Consider the following 21,359-nt stretch of genomic DNA (forward strand, 5'->3'; position numbering starts at 1 on the left):
AGTTGCATGGGCAAGATCAGGGTTGAGCATGCAATCATAAAGATTTGAGGGTGAATGGAGGAGTGGGCTGGCCTGGACGATGGGCTTCTGCGTGATTATTGGAGGGTCTGTCGAAAGACTGCATGTCCTTTTGATTGACAGCGATTTTGTACTTTAAAAAGTCGCTGAAGCTATTGAAGCTCAGTCCCATCGCGGATTTTGCAAGTGTAGTCGAAAGGCAAACTGCAGCAACCTATTTCTTGGTATTTGCTTGGCGAAATTGCTAGCCAATTTTCATCATACATTTCATACAATTACACACCACATTCCTTGTTTCAGTTTAACCTAATTCCCACATTTCCTTCCAGTTTAATATTGTTTCGTTAGATCGATCATTCATTCATTCATACAGTAGGCTAGTGTCGTAGGGGTGAACTAGCCAGTGAACTATCAAAATAAATGGAAAATGTATATGATGTGGGATGAAAATGAGCTTCCCCTATTTGAAAGGCCAGCAGCGCCACTGGTATGAATTAACATTGAAAAACGTGAAATTATATATATTTTTAGATATAAGTTGCACCTGACTATAAGTTGCAGGACCAGACAAACTAAAAAAAGTGCTACTTATAGTCCGGAAAATACGGTAGTCAAAATTTCCACTCACAAATTATATAATTTATAATTATATAATTTCTGGGTAAATTGCACGAAAATAAATTGCATTTTTCAGTTTTCATATTTCAGTTTTGTTCTTTAGACCTTTTGTAACATGACCATAGCATTTGCGGTTTCAAAATACAGTATGTGACACACTCTGGTGAAAAGGGGCCATTGTCAGCATTCCGTATTTATTTATTTGTGTTTTTTACAGTTTTCCTTTTCTTGCATATTACACATTTTAAGTGTTGAAGAAGTCACTCAATATAATAGTTCAAGTTCAAGTCTTTTATTGTCAGATGCACAGAACAACACAGGGTCAGACTGGGCACTGAAATTCTTAGGACAAGACAACGCAAAGCAACCTGGCATAACATAACATATAAGTACACAGAACATAGATTACATCTATGATAAGCTAAAATATAGTAAACCTCCTAATATACAAATAATATACAATATTCAATACAGTATACTAAACCTCTAAATACACATAATACACATAATAACCTATACTAACCTTATAAACCTATACTAACCTAAGACAAGTGAAGTACAGTAGTGCATTATTGCTGATAGTGCAACCAGTAGCTGAAAATGACAGTGTGTAAAGTGACTAGTGAGAAGTGTATCAGTGTCCATATCAATGTCCATTCAGAAGCCTGATGGCCCTTGGAAAGAAACTATTGTCCAGTCTGCGTATGCGAGACCGAATGCTTCGGTATCGCCTGCCAGAAGGCAACGGGGTAAAAAGACTGAAGGATGGGTGGTAACAGTCTCTTAGAATCCTGCCAGCTTTCTTGAGGCATCGTGTGTGGTAGGTGTCCTGTAGGCCTGGGAGCTTCCTGCCGATGATGAACTCAGCAGACCGGACCACACTACGTAGGGCCTTGCGGTCCATGTCTGTGCAGCTCCCATACCTCACTGTGATGCAACCAGTCAGTATGCTCTCTATATTGCATCTGTAAAAGTTAGTGAGGATGACTAACTTAGTCCATGCCAAACATTCTTCAGTCTCCTCAAGAAGAAGAGGTGTTTCCGGGCCGCTTTGACCACCTTGTCCGTGTGAGCAGACCAGGTGAGATCATTGCTGATGTTCACCCCGAGGCATCTGAAGCAGCTGACCTTCTCCACTTCAGATCCGTTGATGTGTAGAGGTGCATGCTCCTCCTCCTGCCGCCTCCTATAGTCCACAATCATCTCCTTAGTCTTGCTGACGTTGAGAGAGAGGTTATTGTCCTGACAACATTATGTCAGGGTATCAACCTCCTCTCTGTAGGCTGACTCGTCACTGTCAGAGATGAGGCCCACGATGGTTGTGTCGTCAGCAAACTTAACAAGGAGGTTGGAGCTGTGCATTGCCGCACAGTCGTGAGTGAACAAGGAGAACAGGAGAGGGCTGAGCACACAGCCCTGGGGGGTGCCTGTGTTGGTGATCAGGAAGTGGAAAATCCACTTGCATAGGGAGGTGCTTAGTCCCAGGGGCCGGTTGCACAAAACACCTTTTCCTAAGTTTTTTCCATAACTATGACACTTAAAGGTACATTTCTCCTTAGCTAAGGGATTTACTTAAGGGGGTTGCACAGAATCCCTTAAATGGTTTCCTTAGATAAGGTGAAACGTTAAGGAATTTACTACATTGAACGTGATTTCACAGCAGTAAAATTAGACTGTTTCCACGGATACCGCGTTTGTTCAGTTGTATCGCTAGTGGTGCATCACCTTAGTAGCTCTATCTTAGATATAGCTAGCTTATAGACCTACGAAAAGAAGGCAAGAAAACCAAATTGGTCAGAGGAGGAAAATATTGTGCTTCTACAGGAATACAAAAAAGATACATACTAAAACGTAAATTTGATCCACAAATAACTGCTAACAAAAAACAACAACTGTAGGATGAAATTGCATCAAAAATAAACTCAAGAAGTTTGGTGAAGTGGTCAATTCAAGAAAAAATAAAAAAGCTATATGATAACTTGACTTATGTTAAAAAAAGAGAACCAATTTCAGCAGGGAGTCCAATAAAACTGGTGATATCAACTTTACTTATAGGTGTTATTGCTACACAGTAATGTTTAAGGGAGAGCTAGCTTACTTCTTAGGTAGATCAAAATGAGATCAACAGCATTTACCGGCGTGAGTCTTGGCTAGCTACTTTATTTACAGCGGTAGCCGACGCATAAATACCCTTCATGTTTAGACTGCAGCACAGTAGCCTAACAGAGTGCTATAGGTGTGGGATGGGTTAATTCATCTCCATAAACTCAGCCATGTTGCGATAAAGAATAAGTCAGAGGTACCTTAAGTTTTCTTCCTTACTTTGTTTACTAAGGTCTTTCGTGCAACGCATTTCCGAACTTTAAAGGAATACTTAAGTATACGACCAAGATAAGGAGAAAACCTTAAATACTTAAGGGAACACATTTAAGGAAACCTTATGGAGAAGACTTAAGGTGTTTTGTGCAACCGGCCCCAGGTCCTCAAGCTTGGAGACCAGTCTGGAGGGGATGATGGTGTTGAATGCTGAGCTGTAGTCAATGAACAGCATCCTCACATACGTATTCCCTTTGTCCAGGTGGGAGAGAGCGGTGTGCATAGTCAGAGCGATGGCATCGTCTGTAGACCTGTTGGACCGGTGTGCAAACTGCATAGGGTCCAGGGTGGGATAAACGAAACTAATAAACTAAACTAATAAAACTAATAAATAACATGTTTAGCATCACTAAAAATTAATAATTGGTTCTTGTTTACCTAAGCTTCCAGTTGAGGCAGTAGGCACTTCATGCGTGATGTGATTTGATTTGCATCACGGTACAGCCGGCTACTTTCAGCGCGGATAGGGGGTCTAGCTAGATTGTTGTCTAGCCCTTCAATTATTCAGCGAAATGTAATTTATTATAAAGGATGACACATGTTGAGGGTTTGTGGTGGAAATTCTGACGATACTGTTTACTTTAAAGAGTCAAGATGCCGGCTTAATACAATGTATTTATTACGGTACATTAGCAAACAGCGCTCTGTGACCAGTCATAACAGAGGACACGTATTGCTACAAGTCGTTCAAAGGAGTGGTAGCGTTACTATTCACACAGAGCCTTATATAAACTTATAACACCATCACAAAACAATCAATCAATGTAGCTGTCCCATGTCTCTTTTTTCATTGGCTCACTCCCTTAAAGAATACAATGTATCAATATAAATGTCATGTCACACTAACACAATACAGTGACAGCTGAAACAACCTCAGAACCTGGTGTCGCAAAGCTCCACTTCCCCAGGTGATATGACCTCATGTTGCATTTCTCTCTAGGTAAGGAAGTAATAAAGCTACAGGAGGCATCTACCTCAAATGGTCAGCTGTCCTTTTGGGAAGGGTCAGCTAGCTCAAAAGTAATTAAACCAATCTACTACAAACAACACCCCAACACCTTACAATCCTTTGAACTCAACTTCATTATCTCCCCTTCCTGTAAAAGCAACAGCTCCATTGTATAGATAGAAGGCCATAAAGATGCTCACTCTTCCCTGAAGGTAAACTCCCACAGAGCTTCAGGTCAAACAGACATTCCTCTAAAGCCTTCTGCTAACACTTTACAACCTCTCAACCTTATCTCCCTCTTGATCTGACTTAAACTAGTCTCAGGACTTTAATGAACAAAGGAGCTTACAGATTACCACTATAAAAACACATACATTGTTCATATGCCCTAAAATTCACAGGTTAGACTGCAGTTGGTCTATAAATGTGTAGCCCGACATTATCAACATTCTAATGTCGGCTGACAATGATCATGTACAATTATTGTTGCCGCTAACGTCCTAACATAAGAATTGCGCTTACCTGTCCACACACAAATGGCTATGTAGTAAAGCAAACACACTTCATAGAATTCAATTCAATTGTTGTAATAATTTACATAGGCAATACATATTTTTCTATACATATACATGTATTTAGGTAATAACCGTCTGAATTAAATACTTATACAAGGGAGCCCTTGCGACAACTCCTGAAAGAAAAGCGAATTGCAGCCTTGAGAGGCAGGGAACAACTGGCAGAATGCGCAGCTGGCATCAATTGAACAGAAACAGGAGGAAAATAGCTTTAAACTAGCTTTTCCCGATGTGATACAAAAAACAAAGGGTGATAAAACCAACATATCTAGGACAAGTCAAGAAAGCAGGGTCCTGGAATTTGATCGAGTGCAAAGATATACAATTTTTTCTCTGGAGCTTGGAGCTTCTTCTCACGTCACAAGAGTGTTTCTTTCCATCTGCAGCTGACATCTTCAATAAGGCCCAGGACTCTCAACTGTTACTAACACATTCTAATAATTAACACAAAAACAATCACACCCTGTCTGAAAGCGTGAAAAATCTAGAATCTTTCAAGGGATATTTCTCTGCTAGAACATTTCAGGTTTACCAACATTCAAATATGCGCATCTTCAACTATTTTCAGATTTCAATGTATGACACATCATTTGAAAGCTTACAATCTGCACTTTCACAATCTGTAAAAACTGAAAAATGACCTTGGCCGACAACGGCCACTTTTCACCAGAGCGTATCTCATATTTGCCATAATTTGTTCCTTACAGTACACCAATACCTGTACTGTCACTGTGGACCTGAAGGACATGTAAAAAAAATTCTTCAATTGGTACTTTTTTAATTCCATCTCCAGAACTCCAGACAGGATACGTGAAGGAGGTGCATGACTTTGTTTTGGAGCAGTTTAGCAGCAGTCAGTCGGAGTTGCAAAGGATCCTCCATGACGTTGAATACCTCCACAGTGAACTGAGCCCGCTCAAACTGCGCTGCCAGGCAAATGCTGCTTGTGTAGACCTGATGGTGTGGGCCGTCACAGAGGAGCAGGGTGAGTTCTGTCCTGTCTTTTTTGTCTCTTCAGTTTTGTTCAGTCTTCTCTGTTGTCTGTTTTGAATTTATTTGTCAATCTGTCCATCTCTTATTAATTATCTTATAATTATTATAATTACTATATATCTTATAATTATCTTATTTCTTCATGTCTTTCTGTCTCATCTGTCTGTCTTTGTTTATTGCCTATAACACAACCTAACAGTTGTTGTCCTGTTGTGCTCCGTTCTGTCTTGGATCCTCCAGGAGCTGAGAACCTGTGTACCAAACTGTCTGAGAAGCTGCAGTCCAAAACATCCAGCAAAGTCATCATTGCACACATGCCCCTTCTCATCTGCTGTCTTCAGGTACCATAATCTCACTGCTGGACCTTCATCTTAATATCATTCTCACCTCTTCGTCCACTTCTCTTTTCATTCCTCTTCTTTTCACTTCTCCTTCCTTCTCATGCGTCCTTCCTTTTTTGTCCCACTGTCCTAAAGCATTGTTTGTGTTTGTAATCGTGTGTGTTACAGGGCCTAGGACGTCTGTGTGAACGCTTTCCTGTGGTTGCTCACTCTGTCACCATGTCCTTGAGAGACTTCCTAGTGGTGCCCTCTCCTGTACTAGTCAAACTTTACAAGTACCACAGCCAGTACACTACTGGTAAGACACACACACATACACAAACACATCAAAAAGAAAAACGTAAAAGAAAACGTAGTCTTGATGCACTTTTCTTGTCTTGAAGGGGCAGGTGACATAAAGATCCATGTGACCAATGAACACTCCCAGTCTACCTTTAGCGCTCACTCCAGCAAGAGGAGCCAGCCCTCAATGTACGAGCAGCTCCGAGATATCTCAATAGACAACATTTGCAGGTGAGACGTGCCCACACACACACACACACTATCTTTTCTCAGTCTATCACAATTCTTTCGGCATTTGCTGTAAATTGACCTTCTTTGGTAATAATAACTCCTCCATCTTGTGTCTTTCTTTCCCTCTCTCAGGTGTCTGAAAGCCGGGCTGACAATGGACAGTGTAATTGTAGAGGCTTTCCTCGCCAGTCTGTCAAACCGCCTCTACATCTCACAGGAAAATGATAAGTAGGTCTAGCATTTTTTGCTTGCCTGTCCTGTCTCGTTTTCTCAAGTGTTCATTCACACCAGGATAGACGCAAACATGTTGAAGCCTAAAACAAAAACCGTATATATTTCAACAGGGTATATAGGTTCAACTTCTTTACAACAAGGCATTGTGATGGACAAGTGTTTTGACCAATCAGCCCTCCCTCCCTGATTTTCTGTTATTCTTTCTCTCTCCCTCCTAGGGATGCTCACCTGATCCCTGACCACACCATCCGGGCGCTGGGGCACATTGCGGTGGCTTTGAGGGACACCCCTAGGGTCATGGAGCCCATCCTCCAAATCCTGCAGCAGAAGTTCTGCCAGCCCCCCTCCCAGCTGGATGTCCTCATCATTGACCAGCTAGGCTGTATGGTCATCACCGGCAACGTGAGTCCCCTCCATCCCCAGCCTTCCGTCTCGCTCACCTTTATAATGACCTGTAAACATTCATACAACCATCACTTTTTCTCTCTCTTCTCCCTCCCTCTTGTGTATTTTACTTCCATCAGCAATACATCTACCAAGAAGTATGGAACCTGTTCCAGCAAATCAGTGTCAAGGCCAGCTCCATGGTCTACTCCACCAAGGATTATAAAGACCATGGATACAGGTGAGCATACCTGAAAACACAGTGATGTTCCACCAGTCACTACCTCCAGTATCTTACGGCACTCTGTTGTCAATCATGACACAGTCTGCTGTTATTGTTATTTTGCATGTGTTCTGTCTCTTTCCAGACATTGTTCTTTGGCTGTGATCAACGCACTCGCTAACATAGCAGCTAACCTTCAAGCAGAGCATATGGTGGATGAGCTGCTGGTGAACCTGCTGGAACTGTTTGTGCAGCTGGGATTGGAGGGTAAAAGGGCCAGTGAGAGGGCTTTGGAAAAAGGACCGGCACTGAAGGTACACACATGCAGTTATTTAAACTCAGTAAAAAACTGAAACCTCTCACTTTTAGCTGCTTTTATTTTCTGCAAACTTAAAGTGTAAATATTAGTATAAATCTATACACATCACCAGATGGCACTTCTTCTTGAATTAACTTGCCTTCCTCAATCTGTCACTTAATTTCTGTTGTGATAGTCGGTGATTATTTCATTATAACGTTTGATGTCCAACCCTTCAATCATTCAGCAAAATGTAATTAATTATAATGGTGGTCACACATGCTGAGGTTAGACTGCAGTTGGTCTATAAATGCGTAGCCCGACATTATCAACATTCTATTGTCGGCTGACATGATGCCGTTGTTCCCAGAAAAAAAGTATAAACGCCCATGTAAGCTAGTGAAACAAATGTGCCTCATATAATACAATTAAGCCGTTGTTATTCTTTTTGCATAATTATAGGCTATATATATAAACTATACATATAATGCAAAAAATATAAATCTTATTTAGGTTATAACCTTTATCTGAATGACAGAACACTTTTACAAGAGAGCCCTTGCGACATCTGCTGATAGCAATTTGGGGTGTGGCTCAAACGTGGGCATGGCACTTGGTGGCAGAATGTTCACAAATTGCCCTACTTGTCTCCCTCGTCGAAACGAGTATAGAATATATCTTTGCTATGTAATAATCAGCTTGTAATGTCAGACCAGTGAGGGGATGTTTTTTTATACAGCCTAACCAACTACCAGACCGAATTCTGAGGTAAAAAATGATTTAAATCAATTTTGGAATATGTGGAAAAATTGAAGCGCTGTGAATACATTCCGGATGCACTGTACATTAAGCATAATAACCCCCCCAAATAGGACATTTCTGGGGGGAACAGCCCTAGCCCTCACCCTCTGATCCAACAGGTCCTAGACATGCTCAATGGGATTGAGATCTGTGCTCATTGCTGACCATAGCCAAACACTGACATTCCTGTCATGCAGGAAATCACACACAGAACTACCAGTATGGCATTGTCATGCTGGAGGGTCATGTCAGGATGAGCCTGCAGGAAGGGTACCATATGAGAGAGGAGGATATCTTCCCTGTAACGCTCTGCTAAATGAATAAATGAAAATGAATAAATGTAAATGTAAAGCTCATTCCTTCGATGATAAATGCAAATTCGGCCATTACCCCTTGTTACAACCGACCTCTATGCTCAAACGTGTAGGGGGGTGGGAGAAACGGGTCGGTAAAGTGTACAGATTGAGGGCTCCTCTGGGATATATAGCTGGTTAACACTAGAAGCTCATTTCTCCAGGACCCTGCTTTCTTGACTGTTCCTAGATATGTGTGTTTTATCACCCAGTATTTAAAATGTTTCAAAATCCCACTGGGAAAAGCTAATTTAAGGCTATTTCACTTCTGCTTCCAGTTAAATAGCTGCCAGATGCGCGTTTGGCCATTTTCTTTCCTGCATTCCAAAGCTGCGATTCTCTTTTCTATCATCAGGTGTCGCAAGGGCTCCCGTATGCGAGTCTTCTGTTTTTCAGAGAAAGTTTAATATAGTGTATAAATATACCTAATATGTATAGTTTATACATGTATATAGCCTATATATAATTATGTGCAAAATGATGACAAGAATTTAATTATACAAAGTGCATTTGTTTCACATACATTTGTGTGTAGACAATGGTATAAGCGCAATGTCCCATTATTTTAGAGCGGAAACAATAATTTACGATTGCAAATATTATTAATTAAGGGATTAGGTAACTAATAAAAGCATTTTTGCATGTATTCAAACATGGGTCTAACGAATCATTAGCCAATAATATCACGAATGAAAATGTACAATCTATGTGTGTACGGCGAATTAGTGGATACTCAAACTATAGTTTGCGATCAGTAGGTCTATAGAAGGAGCTATTGAATTTGTCTCATAAACATTCAAGGGTCTGATAGATCCTGTTATCCTGGCAAAACAGTTATTGTTCTTTATTTATTGACAGGGCACGGTCCAAGTTTTGCAAAAATGAGAGAAGTGTAGCCTATTTGTTTGGAACTTCTAAGCTAGAAGCTACGATTTCTGCTTGCTGTCCCGTTTATCCTGCTCTCAAATGTTTGCTCCCTGAACAATGCTCCCTGGACTGTGGCTTGTGTGTTTACATCAACACGAAATGGTGCAAAAGCTCTATGCTAGTTTCTAATTAGGCTACTGCTCATCGCTGGTGGAGTTTAGACTGTCGTGTTCACACTTGTAGTTCGGTTCTCTTGGATCTCTTGGTCCAGACCAAAACATTTAATTATAGCCTATAGTCTTGGCTGACAGAGCAATCGCATCAAAGTTTGTTTTCATCGAACTAAACCTGCCAAATGTGAACACACCCTTAGATGCAGACTATTTTATTTACCACTGCTCTAATCCACCCACACCTCGGCTAGGCTGCTAAAACCACATCTCTGTTATGCTATTTCCTGCATACAGTAAGCTAAATGAAATGTATTCTTGAGCTTTAAGTAGGCCTACCAGAATGGAATGCTTGGAATGTTGTTGTTTTTTTGCATTGATTCACTACGCAATCGATCATTAGGGGGGGATGGGATAGCATCTTTGAAAGATGCATCCACGGGTTATACCAGCTCAACAAAAAAAATTCCTGTGCACAATGCAGTCTACCAGGGGCGTCATTAGACCCTTCTTACTGGGGCACGTGCCCCAGTAAGCAGTATAAATCTGCTGTGGCCCAGTAAAATCTAAAGTTTGAGTTTTAACAATTTACTTTTAGTCCGTGCATTAATTTAGATTGATAATCCCGGAAAAAAATAAACGCAGTATCCCAATCAACGCTTGTAAAATTAAAGCAGTTTAACCGAAAACACAAACCATGCAGCAGAATTCCATGTTAGCTCACTCTTCTGAGCTTGCCAAATAGCCACTGCAGCACGCACACAGAACTCCAGGTGTCGGACTCGGCACACAAGTCACAGTTGAGTAGGGATGCGTATTGATAAGATTTTAACGATTCCGACTCCTTATCAATTCCTGCTTATCGATTCGATTCCTTATCGATTCTCTTATCGATGTTCCCCTCTACAGCCATAGGTCTGTGCGTCCTGCACCCCCCCCACACACACACTCGTTCTAAACAAATTTCTCAAACTGGCTTTGACTGGCTCTAAAATGAGCTAATACCTACCACCTCTAGGCCTCTAGGTTTTCAAAACTAAATCTAGTCGGAGATAGAAACTTTCAGTTTCCTTGTGTTCAAGCTTCTATTACTCAACACCAGTAGGACTTACAGGGGTCCTAACAACAGGTGAAATAACTTCAGTGTCACCTTTCAAAAGAGACCATTTACATGCATGCACTCCAAATGGTTCAACAACAGCTTTCAATGTACTTTGGGTATGTTGTTTAGGCGTTTTCAGCCACATTTAACAGGACTATTAAAAGGTTAAACAATTAAAATCCTAAATTTAATAATGGATTAAAAATCGATATGCTCAGTTTAATAATGCGACACGCAAACGTTTGCTGATAACACACGCCGCCCCGATAACGTGAAATGATCAATAAGATCAATACTAATGGGAGACGAATGCCGGAGCTAAAATGTATGCTTCAAACGACGGGACAGAAGATAACTAGATCGACTACACACAATAAAAGCAAATTGCTTCACACAGTAACAAGTGGTTGTGATCACTTTTGAGCAGTTTAGCTCTACCTTAGATAGTTAGAGATGAAGCGCGAACGTTAGCTGCGCTGCTGCATGCATCGAACACATGACGTTCCAGTAACTTCATTCCATGCTGTGTGTTCAGATGCTTCTTCATATTTGTAATATTTCCTCCCTTCGACGAAATATACTTTTTACACGCGTTACAAGTGGCGTTGTTGTCATTTTGTCGTGTGATATACAACCAAACTTTAGAACACTTTTTCCTAGTTGCCATGCTGCAGTCTGTCTATGCGCGAACTTTTATAGTTTATTCAGACAGACGTTCGCGTGTCCCATTATTAAACTGAGCATATCGATTTTTAATCCATTATTAAACTTTTTTAATTGTTTAACGGCACAGAGAATCGTTAACAGAATCGTTAAGGAATTTTGCTAACAATTCCAAGGAATCGATTCACTGGGAACCGGTTCTAAACAAGAACCGGTTCTCGATACCCATCCCTACAGTTGAGGTAGGCTAAGAAAACATTACACAACTAAAGAAAGTTTTTAAATGATAAGCCTACCGATCATCTTATTTTGACTAAAACATAAAAACAATATTACATGAAGCTCAAAAAAACAGTATTTGTGCTCAGATGAATGCAAACAAAATGTGGGCGCTCGCATTACCTATTGATGTCCCTGCCAAAGCTGATATCAAACTTGCGTCCCTGAACTGTTGTATAGTGTGTTAAGCAAGGGGAGTTTCTATAGCCAAGAAGTGCATTGTGCGCAGCAAGCTTGGAAGAATAAAAAGGGATATAAATAGGGGCCTGTGCCCCAGTGGAGCTTTATGTCTAACAACGTCCCTGCAGTCTACCCAAGATTAGCCTATTTATTCTATTTAGTCCATAGATGTTAAGGGAACAAAGCGTCAGGTTATTTGTATTACCGTATTCTTCGGAAATAAAGCCGTCGTTTATACCCGGATTTAAATTTGTTCTTGTGGTGGTGAGGCTTAGAGCCGAATTATACTACTCCGACTCCGTTATGGACAGACAGACGGACGGAGTCGCACAGATTCGTTGAATTTATAGTACTCCGAAGGCTGTGGGTGCTGAAAATAACTCACTGCCAGAAGAGTAGGTGGCGCTGTACTGCAATGCTAGCTAAGTTATCGAAAAGTCTGAGCAAATTTACAAATTAGCCGTTTCATCAATAAAATATGCACATTTTCACTACACTGGCCATTTCTCGTCACATTTTAATTCAGATGCTGATTTACATGTACTGTTTAGCTGAAATATGAATTGTAAAAACTTACAGCAATGGCGGTCAAAGGATTCTGTTCATCTGACGCAAGCGATTCTTGATACGGACCAATCACAGCCAAGGGGTATGCGTAAAATGACGGACGGATAGTCAGGAAAATCAGGAGGTGCACGTAGAGCTCTCCGAGGGGCTCTCCGAGGGCGTTCCCTGTCTTTGTGAAAACGGAGTAGTATAAATCGGCCTTTATATTTCGATGCGGCTTATAGCACGTTTTATAACAAAACAACAGTAGAAATACTTTTTTCGTGAACGCTACCCATTAAGGATTAGCTTTGCATATATGTACAGTGTTCATTTTAGGACATCCTCAGATCTCAGACTCAAGTGTCAGACTCAAACGAAAAGGCGTCAAGTCTCAGACAAAAGTCGTCAAGACTCAGGCGAAATGGCTTCAGTCTCAGAAAAACCTCTGTCATTCTCAGACAAAACGCTCTCAAACCAAACGCCATCATTCTCAGACAAAACGCTCTCAAACTAAACGGCGTCCTTCTCAGACAAAACGCTCTCAAACTAAACAGCGTCATTCTCAGACAAAACTCTCAAACCAAACACCATCATTCTCAGAAAAAAACACTCAAACTAAACAGCGTCATTCTCAGACAAAACGCTCTCAGACTTAACAGCGTCATTCTCAGACAAAACTCTCAAACCAAACGCCATCATTCTCAGACAAAAACACTCAAACTAAACAGCGTCATCCTCAGACAAAACGCTCTCAGACTTAACGGCGTCATTCTCAGACAAAACACTCTCAAACCAAACGCCATCATTCTGAGACAAAACACTCTCAAACTAAATGGCGTCATTCTCAGACAAAACGCTCTCAAACTAAACGGCGTCATTCTCAGACAAAATGCTCTCAAACCAAACGCCATCATTCTCAGACAAAACGTTCTCAAACTAAACTGTCATTCTCAGACAACGCTATCAAACCAAACAACATAATTCTCAGACAAAACTCCCTCTAACTAAACTTTGTCAGATTTTTTTGGGTCAAAGCTAGCTAGATGAGGGAGCTTTTGACTAGCTTTCTGAATTAGATAAAGTAGCAGCTTTTAAAGTAAATACCATGGTGTTGTTTCTGTTAACTGGTACAGCAAGAAAACTTACTTTTGATATAATACAAAATAGTTGTTTTCTGCAAGCTAGTTCACTCGTGTAAAGTAAACCCATGTGTAGTCCTCTAGTTGCCATGGATACTACAACAAACTTTGCTAAAGAATCATAAACATCATCAACACACGGCGCGACGATCTGAACAACCATAGACATGTATATATGTCTATGTGAACAACTGTTCCGCCAGTACAATCAAAGAACTTATACCAGAGCCTGTTTAATTGATATTGACACTTTAAAAGCTGCTACTTTAGCTAATTCAGAAAGCTAGTCAACAGCTCCCTCATCTAGCTAGCTTTGACAAAAACAATTCTGACAAAGTTTAGTTTGAGGGCGTTTTGTCTGAGAATGACGCTGTTTAGTTTGAGAGCGTTTTGTCTGAGAATGACGCCGTTTAGTTTGAGAGCGTTTTGTCTGAGAATGATGGCGTTTGGTTTGAGAGCGTTTTGTCTGAGAATGACGCAGTTTAGTTTAAGAGCGTTTTGTCTGAGAATGACGCCGTAAAGTTTGAGAGCGTTTTGTCTGAGAATGACAGCGTTTAGTTTGAGAGCGTTTTGTCTGAGAATGATGGTGTTTGGTTTGAGAGCGTTTTGTCTGAGAATGATGTCGTTTGGTTTGAGAGCGTTTTGTCTGAGAATGACGCCGTTTAGTTTGAGAGCGTTTTGTCTGAGAATGATGACGTTTGGTTTGAGAGCATTTTGCCGAGTCTGAAGACTTTTGGTCTGAGACTTGACACCTTTTTGTTTGAGTCTGACACTTGAGTCTGAGATTTGAGGATGTCCTAAAATGAACACCGTACTATGGTTTCGGCAGAGACTTGGAATGAAATATACGTAATTATGTGGGCAATGTAGAACAGCGGACAGATTCAATATTTGATTTTTTGTTAGTTATGGCCATTCTAGTGACGCTACTGTCATCATGGCTGCTAATAGAGCGGCGAAACCAGGTCACATGCGGTCTAATAACTATCATTCATTACCTTGCTACAAACAAATGCTTCGTAACTGAAGAGTATTTACTTTTTATTGGCGATATTGACAACAGAGGTTAAGAAACTTGTCTTTAATCAAAAGATGGTCTCCGTTTTCAATTTGAAGCAGTAGATCTAGCTTATGTAGGACATTTTCCATTGCATTCTCTCTAGCTTCACGACTTCGGTTATTATTCAAGCCTACGGTGTTAATACAGTCTGTAAAAATACCACTTTGACACACTTGCAAGAAATTATCCGCTGGTTAGATGTAGCATGATCTTCTTATTTAAGTATAAAAAACTCACCAGGGACAACGACAACATTGGCAACCCTGCACTATGAATTATTATTTTGATGTCATCTTAAATTAAGTGTCGGAACAGGACTGGGTGTGCAGGCACACATGATTAGTTTCTCCTCCGTCTTGAACCTGAAACCTAGATTCTAGGTTAGAAATGTTGCCAGTCTGTTTCCAATGACCAACGGTTGCTACGTTTTTCCAGCAAGTTCAAGTCATTCCAGTGTTGTCCTTTAACCTTCAAATGCGTTCAACCCAGACTTCAGCAACTGGTTTTCTGCTAAATTTTCACATTTTCCTGCAGCTCATCTTTCTGAATTTTTGCCCTTATTGTTTTGCATTTTTCTTCTCTTTTCTGTACTTTTCTGCCATCATCTTGCTGCAGGTCCTTTCTAACATACATTTCAGGCCTTTTGAAACTCCAGCAAATAATTTTCTGCTAAATTTTCAAATTCTTCAGAATTATTTATCTTTTTGCATTTTTCTTCTCTTTTCTGTAGTTTTATACCTTTGTCCAGCTCCAGCCCCTTTCAAAAATACCTTTCAGGTGCTTCAGCTTATAACTTTCTACAAAATGTTCACAATTTTCCACCTTTTTAGCATGGTCAGCTATCCCCCATTCAGCATTCTCACTGCGTCAAAGTTGTCGTGTGTGAGTCTGGCCAATCATGAAATATCTGTGTCGTCATTAGAAACCGTGCAGTTGCTCGAGAAAATGCGCTCGGCTACACAGCCGGCAGTTCTAGAATCGATCTCACGGTACTTTGATGGCTACGTCACAGTGACCTAGCCTCTGCGCCGTCTCAAGTCGGACAAAAAGTCTAACCAGAATTCACTGTTTCAAGTCAGACACCTGCAGCCGGCTGCAGCGCTGCATGAAGTCAGTCCATGTCGAATGCACCTATTGATCCGAGGACTCGGTTGGCAGAGGAACAAAATATTGATCCGAAGACACGGTCGGGAGGTGAACGATTCGTTCATCTGCCGGGTACGAGTCTTTGGATCTTTTTTCACGTGACCTGCATAGGCTCAGTACTGTAGCTAGATAAAACAGAAATTATTCGTTCATTTTGACTGGGTCTTCGGATACGGATCTTTGGATCATTTTTCACGTGACCTGCATAGAGTCAGAAGAGGAAACAGAAATTGATTTGTTAACCTCGTTCACTTTCGCGTGACTAGGTTTAGTAAGACGTGAATGATATTCGTTCACAAGTAATAATTACAGGTTTCGTTATTTTAACTTTTTTGTACTTTACTTACAGTTCAGTGCAGCGTAATTGTTTGCCGTGATAATTGGGAAATGTTAGTGTGATAATAAAAGACCATTTCAAATCATACAAACTGTCATGATACATTATTTTAATGGGGAATTTAAAAAAAAATAGTGTCTGCTGGTTTACATGCACTAACTTTATGAGAAATTTATATACGTGTTTGCCAGGGAATTGCCTATAAAATGTTGAGCAACCCCCCCCGTTGAAATGAACGACTGACTCGAAAAAAGATTTGTTCCTTTTAATGAACGAGATTCAAAGAACAGAGTCCGTAAAAGGATCCGAACTTCCCATCACTACCTCTTATACAAATGAGCTACAGGGTTTTATACCGTTTCACCGGGTGAGAGGAGGAGCCATGCAGTGATCTGATGTAGATCGGTCATTTTTGTCTCCGCATATACAAAACCTGAGCTGAAAACGGAAGAGAAACTGTTCTAGGGTCTAACTCCACATTTCAGTGCGACAAAGTTTTTGCGCTTTGCACGTTTTCAGGAACTCATTTCACACGTAAATAATGTACTGAGAAGCAATGGAATTTGCTTTACAGGATCTTTAAAGGCTGGTAGTTGATTGAAGATAAGTTCAATCAAGGATATGTTTAAGATTGAGATTGGACTCAAATGTGGGTAATTGGATGTGTAGGCCTACATGTTATTTTTGCTTAGGGTTCACTTCAAACATTAAAAGAAAGGATGAGATAGCAGACTTCTTCAAAAAGCTGAGAAAACAGGATCAGGTGGAAATAGATCCCAGTCCTTGCACCACCCCAAGACCTCAGAGCAACTCCCTCCCCAAGGCTACAGGCACCAGGTCAGAGCATGCTATGCAGTCAGTCACATGCCAAGTTTAGCTTGTGTTTGTAGGCCACACATGTAAGCCTACACAAAAGTTTTTTTCCAATTAAGCCTCACTTTAAAATGTTGGTTGTTCTTGTTTTGATGGCTGTGGCATTTTTTTGTGTGAGTATACACTAATAGTTACGTTTTAATGTAAAAGAAGGATCTAACCTCTAACCTGGTTGGACCCAGATTATATATTCATGAAAACAGAGTGACCAAAGTCTCTCCAGTTTGTGAGTAGCCTACTGTACAGTGTGTGTAAGAAAGAAATTAGTTGCAATTCAGATGTACAGACACAGTCTATTCATAGTAAATGTAGAATTTGATTAAAGTAACCCTAGTGGACCATACTAGGCCACACTGAAGAACTCAGGCTTAAGGGAATTTCTATTTATCATCAGCAATCATATGAATAATTTACACTGCTTAGATGCCACGCTAAGGTTACACACACATTTTCAGTCTTGGTCTGTGGATCCCCTGAAGTAGCCCTGGCCACCCCATATATAAAAGTCTGGTTCCGCCACTGCCGGAAGCTAACTAAAGCTAGCTAGCTAGCTACCGTTTCGGAAAAATAACTTACGCTTTGGGGACCGTCAGAAATATTTAAAACTCACGCGTCTAAAGGTAAATATTAATTAATTCCCGGGCAATAGAAAACATTACACATTTTCGTTTTCGAAGTGTGTTACACAACTGCATGCTGTAAGATTGCTATACTCGTGCATTGCTTGGTATCATTGTTCCCGTATCAAGTGCATATATTCCAGTGTGGTTTATAATCGTATTTACAAACACAAAGCTCACATTCTGGTGGGGTGCGGTTTATAGAAAATGCGGCTTATTTTCCAAAAAATACGGTAGATAGGCCGCCTATTTGATTTATCAAATGCAACTCTCGTTTTACATGTGCTAATGCCCTTATGTAACCGCCATCTACACTTGAACATTTTGCTGAATGATTGAAGGGCTAGTCAACAAACGTTCTAATGAAATAATAGCCGACTAACAACGCGGAAATAAATGACAGTGACGAAGGCACGTTCTTTTTAAGACCATGCCTTTGCTCCGTGCAACAAGGGCCATCTAACGATTACATGTCAGTAATAACGCCCCTGTCTGTAGAGTCATGGTTCAATTTCCGTTTATAGCGTTAAGAGGTTTTAGATCAATTATGACCATGTTTAATTTCTAGGGTAATTGCTCGTAAACGGTTTGTATTTGTCTGCATATAACATGGGAAATACGACATGTGCAAAATTTCCCATTCATTCTTCGTTAATTTCGAACTAATTATTGCTAACCCCTGAATATTCCCCATTAAGTTCCCAAAATTCCCCCTTAATTTCTTAAACTATTTGAATGTTCAGGAATAATCCTGAACATGCCATAGTATTTCCAAATATTGTCTTGCAAAGTTTCCAACTCAAAAAATTCCTGGTATTTTGCAACTGTACTCTTGAGTAAAGTCTAAATGCCCAACAACATTTAAAAGCATTTAAAAGAAGAAGAGAGAATATGGAAAAAGATTATCTGGTCTTATGAGACAAATATTTTACTCATTTAGGGTAATTAAGTGTAGGTTAATGGTCTGAGATGGCATTTTTCTCCATTTACAATAAAATATACAATGCAAAAGTAAAGGGCTATAAATACCTTCTGAAACCACTGTACATAGCACTTGTTCCGGGAGTACAATGGCACTTAGGAATGCTTGGCTGGACCTGATGTTAGTTTCCTCCAGGATCACAATGACTCGTATTGAGAGACTTGTTGCTCTTGTTGGATAGTTGTAACCGTTTCAAATTCTTGTACTCGCTGTGAAATATTTTACTGTTGATTGTTTTTTCTACAGGTGCACTCTTGTGGGGAGTTTCATGTTGTTCAATTGTAACTTGTTTAACTGCATGCTCTTATGGTTCTTCCCTTTGGCACTTATTTGGTTTTCCACAATGTGTGCTTCATGTTTTGTCTGCTCGCAATGTTTGGGTCTATCTCGTTGTTATGATCAGTGACCTATGCTCTTTTGTAAAGCTCTCTCTTGGAAGTCGCTTTGGATAAAAGCATCTGCTAAATGCATAAATGTAAATGTACATAGAATATTTAACTTTTTTTCTTCCAGGCATCAAGTAGTGCTGGAAACCTTGGTGTGCTCATACCTGTTATTGCTGTGGTAAATACCATTTCATATAAGTTTTTTGTACATTGTCAACATTAAATGTAATAAGCATCTTGATATGTCAAAAACCTTCATAAACAACTATCTTTCTCATCTGTTTTTCCTAGCTGACCAAGCGCTTGCCAGCCATCAAGGAGGCCAAGCCTCGGCTGCAGAAACTGTTCAGAGACTTCTGGCTGTATTCCGTGGTCATGGGCTTTGCTGTGGAGGGCTCAGGTGGGCATCAGACCTCGCATCAATATCTTAACAATTCTCAGATCAATGTTATGTATTGTCAACCTTTTTGAACATGTAGGAGTTGGCGCCTTTAAAAGTGTTCATTCATTTATTTTGTTTTTGATGTGCGTGTGTAGGTTTGTGGCCAGAGGAGTGGTACGAGGGAGTGTGTGAGATTGCTACCAAGTCCCCCCTGCTTACTTTTCCGAGCGGAGAACCTCTACGCTCTGAGCTACAGTACAACTCTGCCCTAAAGAATGACACTGTCACTCCGGTACTGACTCACACACGCACATTATCCCTGCTGATGTTAAAATACAAATTTGTCCTGAAAACTCATATTGTCACTCCGGTTTAAACATACACATACATTGTCCCAGCTGACATCCTGCGGTTGTATTTCAGGCTGAGCTGAATGACCTGAGGAGCACCATCATCAACCTTCTGGACCCCACCCCAGATGTGTCCGCTCTTATCAACAAGCTAGACTTTGCCATGTCCACTTATCTTTTGTCAGTCTACAGACTGGAGTACATGAGGTTAGGACCATCTCACTCACTCTCTGACATGGCCATGCACACTTCTTGTCCACAGTTACCCATATTCCATCTATCCATTTTATCCACCTCTGATGTCCAACTCCCAGGATGCAGCGTTCCCTGGATTCAGACCGGTTCCAGGTCATGTTCCGCTACTTTGAGGACAGGGCCATACAGAAAGACAAGTCTGGTATGTTGGTAGGCAGGAAGCAGCCTTTCACACTTCTTTGGTGATCAGTCTCAGAGGACCAACTACATTATTAACATACACTGTACATTCTCCTTCTCTTTATTGTTCTTTACAGGTATGATGCAGTGTGTGATTGCAGTTGGCGACAAGGTCTTTGACGTCTTCCTGCAGATGATGGCTGAGAAGGTATGGGCTGGTAAAAGGGAAAAACAAGCATACGGTCAGCATTTTAATAGATCAATATCCATGTGTCTCATCTTCTCAGTCTGTTGCTGTTCTCCCCGCAGGCCAAGACCAAAGCCCACGAGGAGGAGTTGGAACGTCACGCTCAGTTCCTATTGGTTAATTTTAACCACATCCACAAGAGGATCCGCAGAGTTGCGGACAAATACCTCTCCGGTCTGGCAGAAACGTGAGAGAGCAATGAGGGCCCAACCACACGCGTACATGCATACACACACACACACACATAGCAAAAGTTGTAATAATGCACAGATGTTGCTGTTATGGAAAAGAAATTGGTACTTTTATCTATTCAAGTGCCATCCAAGTGCCATTCAACTGATCACAATGTATAGTCAGGACATTAATAATGTGAAAAAGTACTGTTACAATGTAACAGTACACATCCACATGTTTTGTGGATTTGGAAAAGGCGTTCGACCGTTTCCCTCGGGGTACCGGGGGGTACCGGATTCCCTGATCGGGGCTGTTCGGTCCCTGTACGACCAGTGCCAGAGTTTGGTCCGCATTGCCGGCAGTAAGTCGAACTTGTTCCCGGTGAGGGTTGGACTCCGCCAGGGCTGCCCTTTGTCACAGATTCTGTTCATAACTTATATGGACAGAATTTCTAGGCGCAGCCAGGGCGTTGAGGGGGTCCGGTTTGGGGACCTCAGGATCGGGTCGCTGCTTTTTGCGGATGATGTGGTCCTGATGACTTCATCGGGCCGTGACCTTCAGCTCTCACTGGAGCGGTTCGCAACCGAATGCGAAGCGGCTGGGATGGGAATCAGCACCTCCAAATCTGAGGCCATGGTTATCGACCGGAAAAGGGTGGAGTGCAATCTCCGGGTCGGGGAGGAGATCTTGACCCAAGCGGAGGAGTTCAAGTATCTCGGGGTCTTGTTCACGAGTGAGGGAAGAACGGAGCGCGAGATCAACAGGCGGATCGGTGCGGCGTCCGCAGTGATGTGGGCTCAAG

At 41.1% G+C, this 21,359-nt stretch overlaps 1 protein-coding gene and 1 pseudogene across 3 annotated transcripts in view; one reads left to right on the forward strand and one right to left on the reverse strand.

The window, feature by feature from the left end:
* The window catches only part of LOC134039102 (uncharacterized), a 267,969-nt pseudogene that overhangs the window by 136,578 nt on the left and 110,032 nt on the right, over positions 1 to 21,359 (reverse strand).
* pi4kaa (phosphatidylinositol 4-kinase, catalytic, alpha a) overlaps positions 1 to 21,359 on the forward strand; it is a 178,345-nt gene that overhangs the window by 55,508 nt on the left and 101,478 nt on the right. For 2 of the 3 annotated variants that reach the window (XM_062484623.1, XM_062484626.1), the window contains exons 11-25: positions 5,330 to 5,521; positions 5,770 to 5,870; positions 6,039 to 6,168; positions 6,254 to 6,383; positions 6,516 to 6,611; positions 6,836 to 7,019; positions 7,142 to 7,242; positions 7,370 to 7,538; positions 19,157 to 19,207; positions 19,321 to 19,429; positions 19,567 to 19,703; positions 19,835 to 19,968; positions 20,076 to 20,158; positions 20,274 to 20,344; positions 20,446 to 20,570. In XM_062484623.1, the coding sequence (XP_062340607.1) occupies positions 5,330 to 5,521; positions 5,770 to 5,870; positions 6,039 to 6,168; positions 6,254 to 6,383; positions 6,516 to 6,611; positions 6,836 to 7,019; positions 7,142 to 7,242; positions 7,370 to 7,538; positions 19,157 to 19,207; positions 19,321 to 19,429; positions 19,567 to 19,703; positions 19,835 to 19,968; positions 20,076 to 20,158; positions 20,274 to 20,344; positions 20,446 to 20,570 (1,813 nt within the window). The remainder of the gene's footprint in view (positions 1 to 5,329; positions 5,522 to 5,769; positions 5,871 to 6,038; positions 6,169 to 6,253; positions 6,384 to 6,515; positions 6,612 to 6,835; positions 7,020 to 7,141; positions 7,243 to 7,369; positions 7,539 to 19,156; positions 19,208 to 19,320; positions 19,430 to 19,566; positions 19,704 to 19,834; positions 19,969 to 20,075; positions 20,159 to 20,273; positions 20,345 to 20,445; positions 20,571 to 21,359) is intronic. The other variant, XM_062484625.1, reaches the window with a different exon arrangement.

This window comes from Osmerus eperlanus, chromosome 18 (assembly GCF_963692335.1).
Source record: "Osmerus eperlanus chromosome 18, fOsmEpe2.1, whole genome shotgun sequence".
NCBI lineage: Eukaryota > Metazoa > Chordata > Actinopteri > Osmeriformes > Osmeridae > Osmerus > Osmerus eperlanus.